A 15,572-nucleotide genomic window follows, 5' to 3' on the forward strand; every position below is an offset into this window, starting at 1 on the left:
GTGTTGTTTGCTGTAAGGCTGGAGAGACTACCTGGATGTCTGTCTTGGTTTGGTGAGGGCCTTGCCTCTACTCTTGGCACTCCTTGGCTTATAGCTTAATGGTCTTAGTAGCCAGGACCTTCCATCAGTGCCCGGTCAATCACTATGAATGTGATCCACCAGACAAAGAGAGCAAAATATAGTCCTGATAAACAGTATCAGCAGTGTCCTAAAGGGGCCTACAAGAAGGCTGGTGAGGGACTTTTTAGGAGCCTGGGAAGTGGCAGAATTAGGGGGAGGAGATTCAGATTAGATATTAGGAAAAAGCTTTTCACCAGGAGGGTGGTGAGACACTGGCACAGGTTGCCCAGAGAGGTGGTCAAAACCCCATTCCAGGAAACTTTTAAGGCCAGGGCTCTGAGCATCCTGATTTAGTGGGAGGTGTCCCTGCCCATGGCAGGGGGGTTGGAACTGGATGACCTTAAAGATCCCTTCCAGCCCTGCCATTTCTGTGATTCTATTACTTTACGTAATGCTTCCAATCACTAGAATTTTTGGTGCTTATCTTGGTACTTGCATCTCCTGATATCTTTTACCTGTGCTTCAAGTATTTTCTGTCCTCCAAAGTAATTTTTGCTGTCACCACTGAAATGTCTTGATCTCTAGGTCCTTGGTATTGTGGTGGGAGTTCTTCTGCAAGACCACGATGTTCGGCAGAGCGAGTTCCAGCAGCTTCCCTACCACCGCATCTTCATCATGCTGCTCCTGGAATTAAATGCTCCTGAGCATGTGCTGGAGACCATCAACTTCCAGACACTGACAGCTTTCTGGTACGTATGCTCATTCTTTCTAGATTTTTTCACCTAAAGGCTGTCTGCCTGTTCCTTTGTGGTGGCTTAATCACATCTGGAGTAAGTGGTTCTCCTGTAGCCTGTCCACTCGCTTGTTTTAAGGAAGAGGACTGGTAAAACCCAAGATGCTACAGTGCCTTGCTTTTAGGGCTGTGTATGTTTTCCCTCAATGTTATGAAAAGCAATCTTATTGCTGTGCACTTCTAACCTGCTCTAACTTTTCTTTCAGTAACACATTTCACATCCTGAGGCCTACAAAAGCTCCAGGTTTTGTTTATGCCTGGCTGGAACTCATCTCCCATCGGATATTTATTGCAAGAATGCTGGCACATACACCACAGCAGAAGGTGTGGCTGCAGTTTATCTCTTCTGAATTAAAAAGCTCACATACATGGATGCTTATCTGGTGTGGTGCTGTTTCACATCTCTCCCAAGTGCACTAGTAGCATGGCTGTTCTGTTTTTGTTGTCTTCCATATTCACAGTAACCTAACTGCATGGAGGAGAGTCTTTGTGTCAGTAAGCTATGGAATACAGAGTGAACTGAATTTAATAAACATGCCTTTGTCAAGGTCTGGAAGAGCTGTAAGTCTAGACCAAGTACAGTCAGCTCCACCTGGCATGTTGAGTGTTCTGGAAACACCCAAAACAGACAATGTGCAGCTAAAGGCCTTGAAACGAGCTGGAGTGCACTGGCTGCTAGAGTTAGCAGTAGGACATAACTTCAATCCAGGTTTTTCTGAAGACTAATCTAATCATAGCTTTGAAAGTAAGATAACTGCTCATTGTTGCACATTTTCCATGTGTTCTTTTTTTCTTGACAGGGTTGGCCCATGTATGCCCAGTTACTGATTGATCTTTTCAAGTACTTGGCTCCTTTCCTTAGAAATGTGGAACTCACCAAACCTATGCAAATTCTTTACAAGGTAAAAAAAAAAAAAAAAAAAAGAAAAAGAAAAAGCTGCTTCCAAACAAAGTTGTCTGAGAGTAAAGGTGTTCTGGTATAAAAATAGGATTTACTGCTCTTCTATAATGTGTATCTTAGAGTTAAATGCAAATCTGGTGTGGGACAGAAACCAGCCAGCTTCCCAGATGAATTTTTTCCAGTTATTGTTAACCACATAACATAAAAGGGTGGCTGTGCAAGCTTTTGGGCAGGTTCAGCATTTTCACACCTCTTTTTATATTAAATTTCCTTTCACAGGGCACTCTGCGTGTGTTGCTGGTCTTGTTGCATGATTTCCCAGAATTTCTTTGTGACTACCACTATGGGTTCTGTGATGTGATCCCACCTAACTGTATCCAGCTAAGGAATCTGATCCTGAGTGCCTTCCCACGGAACATGAGGCTTCCAGACCCTTTCACCCCCAATTTAAAGGTAGAACTTAATTTTATGAGTTTGATAATGGGAAGCTTTAATGTTCCAAAGACTCTTTATCCAGTTGTTTTGGTGATGACTGGAATTTGGGAACAGTTTAACTAATACTTCAATTAATGTGACCATTCAAAAATTAACAAGCAATTCAAAACTTAAAGTGCCATATTCAGCAGCTAAGAGAAGAGCATTTTTTTTAAAGCAAGTAGGTATGAATTGTGTTCATAATGCTTGATATTAGACAGTTTTCATGCAGAGCAGGATGCAGTCCTTGTCCTGCATGACATTTGTTGTGGTTGGATGCATAAAGCTTCATGGGCACCTTTAGCTTGCTTGCAAGGTCTGTGCAGGCTCCACCCCACAGGACAGGCTGTTGAGACTTGTGTTACACAAGAACTGCATCAAGAACCTCACTTTTGCATGGAAAACCAGAGTTTTTCTGTTTCCAGAGCAGACTGAATTGATGATATCCCTAGATCTGACTGACCCACAGCCACAGAGCACAAGTTTCTTAAGCCTTTTACTGTCTCATGTGTTGCCAAAAAACAAGACTACTGAAGCAGGCCTTGTGTCTTTGCTGTTTGAAAGTTCAGCCAAGTTCTTCTCTCAGTTTTTGGTTCAGCTCATGCTGAATTGTATCATTTGTGCTCCACAGGATGCATGGTTCCTGGAGTACAGTTACCTCGTTGTTGAAGAGCTGGTATTTAAGCACTAGGCAATTGTAAATAATTCTTGATGAGAAACAGGGATGCCTTGTTTTGAAAATCATGGTAAATCATGGTAAACCACCCTTCTGAAGCAAGCATCTTGCAAAATGGGGAGAGACTTTGAGAAGTGGTGATATTACAGGAAGGTGCCAGCAGTGTGCCCAGGTGGCCAAGAAGGCCAATGGCATCCTGGGCTGGCTCAGGAACAGCGTGGCCAGCAGGTCCAGGGAAGGGATTCTGCCCCTGTGCTCAGCCCTGGGGAGGCCACAGCTTGAGTCCTGTGTCCAGTTCTGGGCCCCTCAGGAAGTTCAGGAAGGAGCTTGAGGTGCTGGAGCAGGTCCAGAGAAGAGCAAGGAGGCTGTGAAGGGATCCAGCAGAATTCCTGTGAGGAAGGGCTGAGGGAGCTGGGGGTGTTGAGGCTGGAGAAGAGGAGGCTCAGGGGAGACCTCATCACTCTCTCCAACTCCCTGAAAGGAGGTTGGAGCCGGGGGGGGTTGGGCTCTTTTCCCAGGCAACTCTCAGCAAGACAAGAGGGCAGGGTCTCAAGTTGTGCCAGGGGAGGTTTAGGTTGGAGATGAGAAAGAATTTCTTTCTGGAGAGGGTGATCAGACATTGGAATGGGCTGCCCAGGGAAGTAGTGGATTCTCTGTGTCTGGAGATCTTTCCAAAGAGCCTGGATGTGGCACTGAGTGCCATGGGCTGGGAACCACGGGGAGAGTGGATCAAGGGTTGGACTTGATGAGCTCTGAGCTCCCTTCCAACCCAACCCATTCTGTGATTCTGTGATTACTTGATCCAGTCTCTGGGCATATGCCAGTTTCTTAACCATGGAATGATTTAGAAGCAAACTTTCTCACACCCCTGAAGCATTGTCCTGTTATTCTCCCTTGCCTGAGCTGTGCCGGCTGATGGCAGCAAAGCTGCAATAACTCAGCACTTCTTGAGACTAAAGGCTGCTCTTGACTCGGGTGGATGTTTGTACTTTTCTAAATTACCAAACTTTGAGTGCAGACAGGGAGACTTCAAAGGCTGTGGTGACTGAATTCCCTTGTGGCCTTTGCCCTTTGATTCTTTTATCCTCTGCTCTCAGCTCTCTGAGGCACTCCTCTAACAAGCTTGTACATTAGAGACCAAGTTTCCTCTGAAATCTGCACAAGTCTGGAGATTCATTTGCATTGCTGGGGGAGATAAAATGATCAACAGCAACAGTTGATGTAATTAAACTTAATGGTGACTTTGGCAGTTGGTTCCTTTAGAGATTTACTTGTGGTTTTGGCTGACTGGGGTTTCTCTCAACAGGTGGACATGTTAAGTGAGATCAACATTGCTCCACGAATCCTCACAAATTTCACTGGAGTGATGCCACCTCAGTTCAAGAAAGACTTGGATTCCTATCTGAAAACTCGGTCTCCAGTCACTTTTTTGTCAGATTTACGCAGCAACCTACAAGTGAGTGGTGTTTGCTTTCCTTGGATGCTGAATTCAATCAGTGTAGGGCAAATTATCTCCCTGAGTCACCCCCCCTCCTTGTAGGAATGTTTTTGGTGTATAGCAAGCATGCATTCCAGGCAGTAAAGCCTAGGAAAATGCACATTTCCCCCCAAATAATGCTTCAGCTACTCCTTAGCAGGATGTTTAAGTGTGTGTGAAGTTTCAGCCAGGTGGGATTTAGGAAGAATGTTGACTAAAGGACCCCTAAAATGATGTGATTTATAAACAGTTGGTTTTGTCTATGTGAGCTGCCACATGGTTATCTAAAACTTTGAGTCTTCTGCTTGCATGTTTCTAATGCCCAAGCCTGCAAATCTTGAGTGAAGAATGTAGTCAGAGCTGATTCCATCAACTCCCTTTTTTTCCCCCCTTGGCTACTGGGATAAGGAAAAGCCTGGAAAAGCCTTGTGGCTTTCCATCACATGATTCCAGTGCTGTTTGCATGGGCATTTTCAGAGGTTCACAGGGGGCTTACTGAACTTGATAGTGTTTTTTTTTAGAATCTGATTAATTTTTTACTCCAAATAGATTCATTGTTACAGAAATCTGGATCTGCACGTTAATACTTCAGGGGTAAAAAAGGCAAAGTAGCTAAAACTCAGTTCAGGATTTAGTCAGCAACATTCAGTATGTCACATGGCTTGGCTTAAAACAGACTTCAGGACTGAAGTTGGACATTATTAGAAAATGGACACTTGTACAGATTGTGTATTTCAGCCACCTCTGACACTGCTGGGGAATTCAGAGTGCCCTTCCCTGATTTTTTTTTTTATTTTTCTCCTCTCTTTTTGGAAGGGGGCATAAAAACAGTCAGTACTTTGCTGCTTTTAACTATATGTATGTAACAGGGAGATTACAAAAAGCTCAGTGCCAAATTGAATTGATGGATCTAAGTGTGTTGTTGTCTGTGGAACCTCAGAGCTCCTTGGATGCTGTTGTTGTACACGTTGTACCTTCCACTGCTTGATAAATACAACATGTTAAATGCTTTTTTTATCTTTGCTATTAGGTCTCAAACGAGCCTGGCAACCGCTACAACATCCAGCTGATTAATGCCCTGGTGCTCTACGTAGGTACTCAAGCTATTGCACACATCCACAACAAAGGCAGCACACCCTCCATGAGCACCATCACCCACTCAGCCCACATGGACATCTTCCAGAATTTGGCAGTAGACCTGGACACTGAAGGTGAGCTGGAAGTGGTTGCAGTCCCCATGATGTAGAATTTCACAGCAGGTTGTCTTGAGCTGTGACAAAAACAAGATAATCATTCTGTGGAGCTGCTGGTGAATTCAGTGTGTCATGGCCCTGTGCTCAGCCCTGGGGAGGCCACAGCTTGAGTCCTGTGTCCAGTTCTGGGCCCCTCAGGAAGTTCAGGAAGGAGCTTGAGGTGCTGGAGCAGGTGCAGAGAAGAGCAAGGAGGCTGTGAAGGGATCCAGCAGAATTGCTGTGAGGAAGGGCTGAGGGAGCTGGGGGTGTTGAGGCTGGAGAAGAGGAGGCTCAGGGGAGACCTCATCACTCTCTGCAACTCCCTGAAAGGAGGTTGGAGCCAGGGGGGGGTTGGGCTCTTTTCCCAGGCAACTCTCAGCAAGACAAGAGGGCAGGGTCTCAAGTTGTGCCAGGGGAGGTTTAGGTTGGAGATGAGAAAGAATTTCTTTCTGGAGAGGGTGATCAGGCATTGGAATGGGCTGCCCAGGGAAGTAGTGGATTCTCCGTGTCTGGAGATCTTTCCAAAGAGCCTGGATGTGGCACTGAGTGCCATGGGCTGGGAACCACGGGGGGAGTGGATCAAGGGTTGGACTTGATGAGCTCTGAGGTCCCTTCCAACCCAGCCCATTCTGTGATTCTATGCTTCTATGATATCAAACTGAATACAGGAGCAGTATTAAAATGTTCAGGGTATTCAGGGGAATAAAAAATACGTTCAGTGAAAAGGAAATAAATTTACTGCTCTGTTAGCTCTGACAAGGCTTTTTCATGTCTTATGAGTGTCTTGTACAGGCTCACAAACCTTAACCTTAAGCAACACTGCTTGCTACTTTACTCCTTTTTTTTTCTGTGTGTGTAAGAAGAACTTATGTGCTTGCTGAACACTCTCTTGCAGGTCGGTACCTTTTCTTGAATGCCATTGCCAATCAGCTGAGATACCCCAACAGTCACACCCACTACTTCAGCTGCACCATGCTCTACCTGTTTGCTGAGGCCAACACAGAGGCAATCCAGGAGCAGATCACCAGGTGAGAGGGAAGGCATTTAACTTGCCAGCATTCAGCTTTTCAGTTCTGTGTGTGTTTTGGATCTTTTGAGTTCTCACTCTTCTTACTTTTGGATTTCAGGGTTCTTTTGGAACGACTGATTGTAAATAGGCCTCATCCCTGGGGTCTCCTTATTACTTTCATTGAGCTGATCAAAAACCCAGCATTTAAGTTCTGGAACCATGAGTTTGTTCACTGTGCTCCAGAAATTGAGAAGTGAGTATAACATAACCACAAAAAAATTAAAAAAAAAAAAATCCCTGAAGACAATCTACCCAAAACAGGGACTGAGATGCACTTTGAGCTTTTGGTGCTTCATAATCAGAAGCACCATTTGGTGCCACAAAACCACTCCTAATGCTGCTTTGCTTCTGTGTCCAGGTTGTTCCAGTCAGTTGCACAGTGCTGCATGGGGCAGAAACAGGCCCAGCAGGTGATGGAAGGGACTGGTACCAGTTAGGTGAGCTGCACCTCCTGTGGTAAACGTGCCAGCCTGGAGGTCCCCGTCCCACTGACTGACAGAAGACTCTGTAAGGCTCCTCCTGACCTTCCCAGCCCCCTTCACTGGGTCCATGCAGCAGCAGACCCTGGGTGAAAGTCCTATGTGGGCACGTTCCAAAGTTTGAAACAAATTTTTGACTTTTGGCCAAAATTGAGAAGATGCTGTGAATATCATTTTGAACGAACTAGTGTAAATACAAGGAGCAGAAACGTTTTGTCTGGACTTTTGGGTTTGTGCAAACTGTGTAAAAGGCAGGTGGGTAACTGATGCCTGTCCAGCTTGTAATAAAGGGGCAGCTGCTGATGCCAAGCACTTGTCTGGGGCAGACCTCCTTGTCCTGACATTCCCAGACTCCCAAAGAATATTGAAAAGCCAGTTATAATATTATGTAACTTATTTTTCTTTATGTGGATGGGGGACCTTTAAATCACTAAGTTGTTTTACAAAAAAGAAAAAAAAGAAAAAAAAAAAGAAAAAAGTGGATGTGTTTGGAATATGGGAATACTATGGAGTAGGGGAGGGGTGAGGGAGGGGTTGGAGTTCAACGTTGCTTTTCCTCCCCACCCTCATCAAATGCTGACAGACAGCAAGTGGAGCAGCAGTCAGAATGCCTCCTTTCTGTTGGAAAAGACACACCTCAGGCCCTTTGGGAGAGGGTCAGCTGTTTTTAGTAAAGAAACCAGAGACCAGGCCTAGAGCTTTTTTTTTTTTTGCTTTTTTTTTGCTTTTTTTTTTTTTTTGACACTTGTAAATTTTGGAAAGGGGGTAGGGGTGGGTTAAATCTAGACCTTTTCCCACCTCCCACCTTATGACCACACAGTATAAGTTTGTAAAAAAAAAAAAAAAAACAAAAAAAAAAAAAAAAGAAAAAAAAAGAAAAACCAACAAACATAAAACCCAAAGGACCAATACAGCCCATTTTGTAAGGATTTTGAATGTTTTGTAAAGTATTGGTCCATGTGTTGTATTTTGTAGCCTTTCTAGTTCCTTGGGCTTTAGTTCTCCCACTTCTTGTATGTATGCATCCTGTAGTTACACATTAAAGTCATGACATGCAGCACGTGCCCCTGTGCTTATTCTCTCCAGCTCCATCCTGCCTGGCCACTGGATGTCTTTCCAAGTCTGCTCCACCCATCCAAAACCTCCAGTTTTTCCCTGTTTAAGCTCTACTGCCTGTCAAGAGCAACTCAGCTTGATTTCCTGGCTTGAGGTCAGAGAGGGGAGAATTTTTAGGGGCCTTGCTTTCACGTGCCAAAGGAGAGGGCAGTGTGGAGACAGAAAGAGGGGAGTGATGAGTTTGGGAGTGGAATTTTGCCTCTGATAAGGTTGTGCTGAGAAGGAGAGTGCTGGGGTGCCAAGCCCAGGCACCAGACATGCTGCTCTGATGGTTCCCTTCAGCCAGGGTGGCTGCAGGGTTGCTCCTCAGCTACAAGGAGGTGGCTTCAGTGGTGCTAATGCTGCAAAATCCTTTTAACCTCTGCCTTGCAACCTGGGGGATGGTAGGAGACAGCTTCACTTCTTCCCTTTTTAAGCAACTAGTTTGTCAGTGCTGGGTGGCTGCTGTTGTATGGGTGGAGAGGTCAGGATTGCCTGCTGGGGTGTAAGAGATGCTGTACATGGCTGTGCTCTTGCTGCAGGGTTCTCCATGACCTGTTTCTAAGCAGTGTTTTTCAGTTGCCTGTGTGTAAAGGAATAATTTCTTCCCAGATCTTGCAATTCTCTGGTGTTTACTTGGCAGGTCAAGGTCAGCAGTTGTGCTGAAGTTGGAATTTTTTTAGGTTCTGGTGATGCAACTCCAGTTTATCTTCCTCCTGTATTGTTAGGATGTGGAGAATTAAAAGCAACCACTCTTGTCTAGCCTAGATGCTGTATTTTTAATTTTTTTCTGCCATTTATCTCTAGCAAACCATATGCAAGAGCTTTTTGGTATGTCTTAGGGACTCAAAGGTCTCTCTGGTTTTGTACTAAAGCTGCTGTACACAGCCAGTTCTCTTTGGGCTTGAAGAACTGTTCAGCTGGTGTAAAGAGGGACTGGGAAGCAGGCTGAGTCCCAGAAACACCAGTTGGGGCAGTAGGATGGGAGGTCACTGCACTTCACATCCTCTTGTACTGTTAAGATGGAGCTGGAGTCAACTTCCCAGGAATGAGCAGTGACTGTGCCAGCTGAGACCCTGGGTATCAGGCACTTGATGTTCCAGAAGTTGCAGACCAACCTTCCATCCACCATCTGCCTGGTTTGGATTCTTGTCTGCTTGTAGGAAGAGACAGGAGAGCAGACTGGACTCTCTCACAACATTACACCACTGCCAAAGGGAAGGAAAAACATCCCAGGTGGGGTTACACCACCTTGGTGGTCTAACAGAAGCAAAGATCCCCACCCCACTTTTAAATAGGGCTTTGCACCCTGTTGAAGCAGACAGCACTGGGTGGGTAAGAAACAGTCTTTATTCCATACACCTGGTCCTGCAGACTTTGGGTGTTGTCAGGCAAAAACTGCTGAGGGGGAAAAGAGCAATGTAGGGAAAGATGGCACAGGGGAGTGCAGAGTTCAGCAGAGAACTCTGGAGGGTGTGTAGCAAATGCTTCTCACCTCCAGCAGCTGTAGAGCTCTCTCAAGCCCCCAGAGAAATGCCTTTTACAGAGGTGAAATACCTTGCCAATATTGAGCATTGGGTGTGTACTCTTAAAAAATGCTCAGAGTAACAAAATATAGGTCAAGAGTTTAGTGTTACCAGCATTCCCACCTGCCAGATGCTTACTCTGAACCTCTCTCTGTAAGGCTACAGCTACCCAGCTGGATTTTGGCCCTCTTCATCTGAACAAGGAGCAGTTCTTGCCTTAAATGTGCTACAGGAGGGAGCCCACTTGTTGTGACACAGTCTGGCTGTCTTCCTTCCTAAAGCAGCTATGAAGAGATGGAGCTGTTCTAAAGCCCTCCAGAAGAAGGGGGTGGTTGTGCTCCAGAGATCTCCCTGCAAGATCAGGCCACCCAAACCCACTTCTGTGTTCTGGGAGATGATTTCTGTAGAGGTATAGAAAAACCCTACATGCCATTTGGAGGAGAAGTGGACCCATATTTCATCTCACCATCTGTTCTGGCTGCTGTAGAAGAGATGGCCAAAGGCTGAGCAGAGTTCCAGGCTGTTCATTTCCAGAGGCAGCCAAGTTCCTATTGCACCAGCTCCAGGAGCTGATGCAGAATCCTTTTCTGTCCATAACGCACGTGCAAAGCTTGCTGCTCCCTTCGACTCAGCTTCTCATAAACCTCCTGGTTATTTAACAAGTCCTGGTCTGCTTTCAAGTCTGACCTGTAGGACTCCAGGGTCAGCAGCACACTGTCATAAAGGAGCTTTTTGCAAGGAGTTTTCAGCCTGGAGAGAGCCTCATTAGAAAGGGCAGAATTTTCCTCTTCCTCGCTGTCATCCTCCCAGCCATCTTGTTCCTTATACTCCCTGAATTCTTCTTCTGACATGCACAGCACCTGTAAGGGCACAGGTAGAGACAAGCCAGGGGCAGTGTGAGTGCATCTGCCTGGCTTCTCTACAGAAGTGAGATCTTAGAGCTGCAGGGAGTGGGTGAACTGTTACTTATGAGTGTAAAATTGGCTAATCACAAGTAATTTGTGGGTTAGAAGAACTTTCAAAAAGCAAACCTGGGTGTTGAGAACAGCCTTAGAGGACATCTCAGCTGCTGCACACAAAGCTCTCTACAATAGCAGCAGCCCCAGAGTTGCTGAAGATCGGTTTATAAATACATGTGGGAGTTGGTTCAGTAAAGCAAGAGTACAGTGACAGTACTTGAAGCCTGAGGAGCTGGGCAATCCCATCCTCACTTCTCATTCACTTCTCACACAGGAGTGTTGGCCCCAAAGTGCCTTTACCAAGCTCCTTCCCTTTCACTGGTTTGTAGAGCTGCAGGAGGCTTGGTCTGTGCTCTCCTCAGGGCACTGCTTACCTTCAGGGTCATGGACAGTTCTTCCTCTGTCAGCACCTCATCCCAGCCCAGCACAAAGGCACCTTCCTCCCCCACCATCTCCAGCTGGCACAAGAAGTCCCACTGCTCACAGACCAACTGCTGCTCTGCTTCACTTTTGGCACCTGTGGTGAAGACAGCAGAGCTGCAAACTCAGCTGGTGCTGCAGTGGAGGAGATGGGGGGCGAGCAGAGACAGAGGAGGCAGAAAACCCAAAGGAATGCTGTGGGACAAGGTGATTTTTTTTTTTTTTAAGTCCCCTTTGGTCCCTGTTTCATTCCACCCCTCAGAGCTCCGGGTGCCACTCACGCTGCAGCGCTGCCCTGCGCACTGTCACCATCTGGATGTCAGCTGTGTCATTGGTGTTGCCAGGGTAGGGCTCAGCAAAGCCATACATGTGGAGGAGCTGCCAGTTGGCCATCTGCCCATAGGTGTTGAAGATCTCTTGTCCTCTGCTGATGGGCTGCGTTGTAACCATCCGTAAGCATTGCTGCAAGCAGGGAGAGGGGGAGGCTCTGGGACCTGCCCTGCTCCCACCCTAAGCTGCTCTTTAGGCAGGGAGAAGAAGGAGGGCAAAGCCTGCAGTGCCACCAAAGGCCTGGCAGCAAAGAGGAACCAGAGCCTGATGATGCCTGGTGGAGCATCTTGGGACTCACGGGAGAGTACTCCAGGTTGGCGTTGTGGTTGGCTACGTGATTCAAAATGTCTGCCACAGGCACCATCATTGGAGGATTGGGCCCCTTCTCATCTTCATCTTCCTCCTCCAAAGGCTCCTGAAAGCTAAGATGAGGGAGATGGAGACAAGCCTGTTTTGTTGCCTTGCAGCACAGGGCAAGCTTCACCTCATACTTCAGCTCTTGTGCAACTGCAGCCTTTGAATAACACAGCCTACAACCATTCCCCTGGGACCCTACTCCTTGCCCTTCCTTCTCACCTGTAGGCCATGACAAATGCCACCAATTGCTTGTACAGCTCCAGCGTGTGCACCTTGGGGTCAAAGATGTTGGGGTGGGCCTTCATGAAGGGCAGGATGATGGAGCTGTACTCCAGGTGGATGTTAGCCAGATCCTTGTCCACTGCTTCAGGGATGCCTGTGCCCTGCAGGAGCCTTGTTCGCTCCTCTTCAGGCCTGTTGCAAGAAAAGCAGGTTTATCTCCACCTGCCCTTGGGAGAAGGATCTCCAAACTCCTTTCTCCTTCAAAATCTCAGCTTCCTGATGCTCTAGATCCCCATTTTCTGGCTGTGCCTGTATCTAGTTCCAACCACTCAGCAGTTCCAGCTGGTCAGCAGCTCCAGTGGGTCACCCTGGGCCACCCCACCACCTCTCTTGGTTGCACCTTACCAGAACATGGGGTGATCCAGGCTCCTGAAGTCCTTCCAGAGAGATAAGTAAGGCTTCCAGTGGGAGTTGCTGGCTGTGTACTCGTGTATCAGGGACAACAAGAGAGGCACCCACCCAGACTGGCTCTGCAGGGACTCCTGGGCTGAGAAACCAGAGATGATGGAGAAAAGGTAAGTGGAGGTGAGATTTTAGACTTTTCCTCTGAGAACAAGCATTCCAAGAACCAAATCTTGATCCTACAATGCTGCTTGCCTGCCTTTAGCTCAGGCTGCAGAGTTCTGGTTTTACCTCACAAAGCATCTCCAGACTTGGGTTTGCCCTGAGTTGGAAGCAGATCCAGAAGGGATGACCAGAACCCCCCACACTGCCCCCTTGGAGGCTTCTCCAGGAAAGGAACCCTTCTTTTTCCTAGCAGCATCTCTCCTGGGCCTCAAGGAAAGCACCGAGTGGAGGGATGGTTGTTGTTCATGAGCTGAGATGCTGCAGTGCTGGCCTGGTGTGGTTCCAGGCTCCCTGAGGTGCCCTTTCCCACCTTGTGGCTGAGAGCCCCGCTCCAGGAATGTTCCCCGGGCTTCATCCCAGAGCCCTTCCCCGGGGACAGCCCCGGCAGGCACCAAGGAGGCTGCAGCAGCCCCTGCTTGCGCTCACCTTGCTCCAGGAGGCCGTGGATGGAGCCGGTGTGCTGGGAGAGCAGCGCGGTTCGGGGCACACTGAACAGAACCTCTCCCGCCTCCAGCTCCTGGGCAGCCACCATGCCGTACCCCGCCACCGCGCCCTGCCGGCCCAGGCGAACCTGGGGAGAACGGGGACACTCGTCAATGGATCGGACCGGGGACATCCAGACCGAACCGAACGGGACCGGACCCGCTGCGCTGCTTCACCTTTGGGCTGAGCTCCACGCCGACCCGGCCGCACCAGGCCAGGAAAGCGGGGAGGGGATCGGCGCTGCCCCCATCCCGGACCCCGCTCCCGGCAGCTGCCTGGGGAGGGAAAGGCGGAGGTGAGGAGGGGAACCGGGGAGAGGAGAGGGGAACCGGGGAGAAGAACCGGGGAACGGGGGAGAACAACAGGGGAACCGAGGAGAGGAAAGGGACCGGGGAACCAAGGAACCAGGATGAGGAGAGGCACGGGGGTTAGGAGCGGATCTGGGGTGAGGAGCGGGACGGGGCTGCTCCCGGGGCCCCCTCCGCCCCAGGGCCGTCTCTCTTCGCTCTCTCTGGCCGTCCCGGGGGGGATGGAACCTCCACCCCCCCTCAAGATCCCGGGAAATTGGGGCCCGGACCCCTCCCCGTCCCCGGTACCTTCGGCCTCTTGGGCGGCGACGCCATAGCGCTCCGAACGCGTGGGCCGGGCCGGGCCGGGTTGGGCTGGACCGGACTGGGGAGGGCGGTCCGGACCCGGGGCTGGGCCGGGCTGACGGCAGCTGCGGAGGGACAGAAAGAGGCGGAGGAGGGAGCAGGGAAGCGCTGCCGGAGTCTCCCAACGCGGTCCGGGACCTGGGGGTCCCGGGAGGCTGCTCCGGGGCTCCGAGACCTCGCAGAGCGATTTGTGGGTCTTATTGGGACTGTTCAGAGGGCTCACAGGTCCCCTCTGAAGTTCCAGGGGTTACAGGATGTCTCTGTGGGGTCCCGGTGCCTCAGGTTGCCTCTCTGAGGGGCTTGGGGGGTCTCTGCACGGGATCCAGGTGCCCCTCAGGGCTCAGTTTCCCCCCTACAGCCTCTGCTCTTTCCTGGGGCTTTTCTGCAATGTCCAAGTGTCCCTGACAGGGCTCTGGACCCTCCTCGGGGGGTCACACCAACAGACATGGGTTAAAAGTGTGTGGGGGGGCTCCAGTTGGAGTCATTGAATCTACCGACCCATCGAGATTATCAGGTCCAGCTCCATTAATTAGTTAAGCTAATTAAGGTCACGGCCTTATTTAGTCACCATCCACACGCAGGGCTGTAGGCACCGAGCTCTGATCTCCCTTCCAAGGATTTCCCCTGCAGTCAATTGCCCCTCTGCTCTCCCAGCTAATTCTAATTAATCCCCTCCGAGGGGGGGACAGATGGCCTCGATGGATGCTCATAATGAAGCCAATTAGTGAAGAGGAGGTGTTTGAAGAGGTCCCTACAGACCTGGGCTGTCCCTGGGGCCCTCTTCCCCCCCCAGAGCCTTCATCAGCATCCAAGGAAGAGCCCAAGAAGCCAGACAGGGTCCTGGAGGTGTCCCCCATCCACTGTGGCATCCTGGCGGGGACAGTGTGGGGATGGAAAAGGCCCCAGGTAAGTCTTCATGTTGTCCCACCAGTGCCACAAAGAAGGGGTGTGGGTCCTCACTCCATATTCTGGACATCCCCCAAAGGATGGAGGGGGGGTCTGGCATTGGACCAGCAGCAGAATTTTTAATCTGAGGTGCCAGGGTTCAAGCCCCTGTTTGGGCAAAGGTGTTACCCTTGAAAAGCCCCTGGGACAGGGGTGTTCTTCAGGTGCTGCTTCTTTTCCCACTGTTGCCTCCCCAAGAATCTTTCTGGAGCTGGCTCCATCCCACTGGACATGCAGGAGGCACCAATCCCTTCTCCCAGTAGCCCAGGGAGAGGGATATCACACTGGGTGGTGAGGAGGACATGTTACATGGGGAGTCACACAGAGGGGGGATGTGAAAGGAGGAAGAAATAGGAGGGATGGGAGAGGGTGAGGGTCAGCAGAGCTGGAGGGAAGCTGGAGAAGAGAATGGGGTGGGAATAAGAGTCTCCTAGGGTTAGGAGCTGGAGAGTTACTGGGGACACCCCTTCGGCCATGTGCACTTGGACCTCCAGCCAAACCCATGCGTGCCCCAGGCTCTCTGTGCACTTCCAAGTGTTCCCCATCCCTGTCTATTCCCTTCTGAGCCTACCCAGGTGCAGGCTGAACTCTGCTCCACCTTGAGGGACACTTGCAGACACCCCCTGCTCCCCCCAGAAGGGACAGAGTGGGGGCTGCTTCCCCCCCCACAGACACGGGAGGGGCTTACCAGCCCTGGGCAGGGAAAGTTGGAGCCCACTGCCCCCTGTGCCCCCAAACCAGCCCCTCAGTGATGTAACATGGAGGAAGGGGGGAAGGTGATGTTTTTGCCATCA

General features: G+C 49.5%; 2 protein-coding genes across 13 annotated transcripts in view; one reads left to right on the plus strand and one right to left on the minus strand.

The window, feature by feature from the left end:
• CNOT1 (CCR4-NOT transcription complex subunit 1) overlaps window positions 1–7,383 on the plus strand; it is a 63,810-nt gene extending 56,427 nt beyond the window's left edge. For all 11 annotated transcript variants that reach the window (XM_030457572.1, XM_030457562.1, XM_030457567.1 and 8 more), the window contains exons 41-49: window positions 646–809; window positions 1,060–1,177; window positions 1,654–1,755; window positions 2,034–2,207; window positions 4,211–4,360; window positions 5,412–5,592; window positions 6,509–6,641; window positions 6,741–6,875; window positions 7,041–7,383. In XM_030457572.1, the coding sequence (XP_030313432.1) occupies window positions 646–809; window positions 1,060–1,177; window positions 1,654–1,755; window positions 2,034–2,207; window positions 4,211–4,360; window positions 5,412–5,592; window positions 6,509–6,641; window positions 6,741–6,875; window positions 7,041–7,119 (1,236 nt within the window). In that variant the 3' untranslated portion in view covers window positions 7,120–7,383. The remainder of the gene's footprint in view (window positions 1–645; window positions 810–1,059; window positions 1,178–1,653; window positions 1,756–2,033; window positions 2,208–4,210; window positions 4,361–5,411; window positions 5,593–6,508; window positions 6,642–6,740; window positions 6,876–7,040) is intronic.
• Window positions 7,384–9,030: 1,647 nt separating this feature from the next.
• Window positions 9,031–13,837, minus strand: SETD6 (SET domain containing 6, protein lysine methyltransferase). 2 transcript variants are annotated; one of them, XM_030457575.1, is made up of 9 exons: window positions 13,777–13,837; window positions 13,357–13,455; window positions 13,124–13,268; window positions 12,476–12,617; window positions 12,068–12,262; window positions 11,790–11,913; window positions 11,443–11,623; window positions 11,116–11,258; window positions 9,031–10,642 (listed from the first exon to the last, which is right to left on the minus strand). In XM_030457575.1, exons 1-9 carry the CDS (start codon window positions 13,801–13,803, stop codon window positions 10,331–10,333), a joined length of 1,368 nt encoding a protein of 455 aa, XP_030313435.1. In that variant the 5' UTR covers window positions 13,804–13,837; the 3' UTR covers window positions 9,031–10,330. The 2 variants fall into 2 exon arrangements, with proteins under 2 accessions (XP_030313435.1, XP_030313436.1); XM_030457576.1 differs by lacking the exon at window positions 13,357–13,455.
• Between the last annotated feature and the right edge of the window lie 1,735 nt (window positions 13,838–15,572).

The sequence above is a fragment of the Calypte anna genome, chromosome 11 (genome assembly GCF_003957555.1).
Source record: "Calypte anna isolate BGI_N300 chromosome 11, bCalAnn1_v1.p, whole genome shotgun sequence".
Lineage (NCBI taxonomy): Eukaryota > Metazoa > Chordata > Aves > Apodiformes > Trochilidae > Calypte > Calypte anna.

Bases quoted from the DNA above. Each gene is read 5' to 3' on its own strand.
- SETD6 (XM_030457575.1), bottom strand. From the start codon at position 13,803: ATGGCGTCGCCGCCCAAGAGGCCGAAG. The intron at 12,618-13,123 runs GTGAGCGCAAGC...CTGGTTTCTCAG, and splicing joins CCACGGCCTCCTGGAGCAAG to CCCAGGAGTCCCTGCAGAGC. The intron at 11,259-11,442 runs GTGAGTGGCACC...TCTTCACCACAG, and splicing joins GCGCAGGGCAGCGCTGCAGC to GTGCCAAAAGTGAAGCAGAG.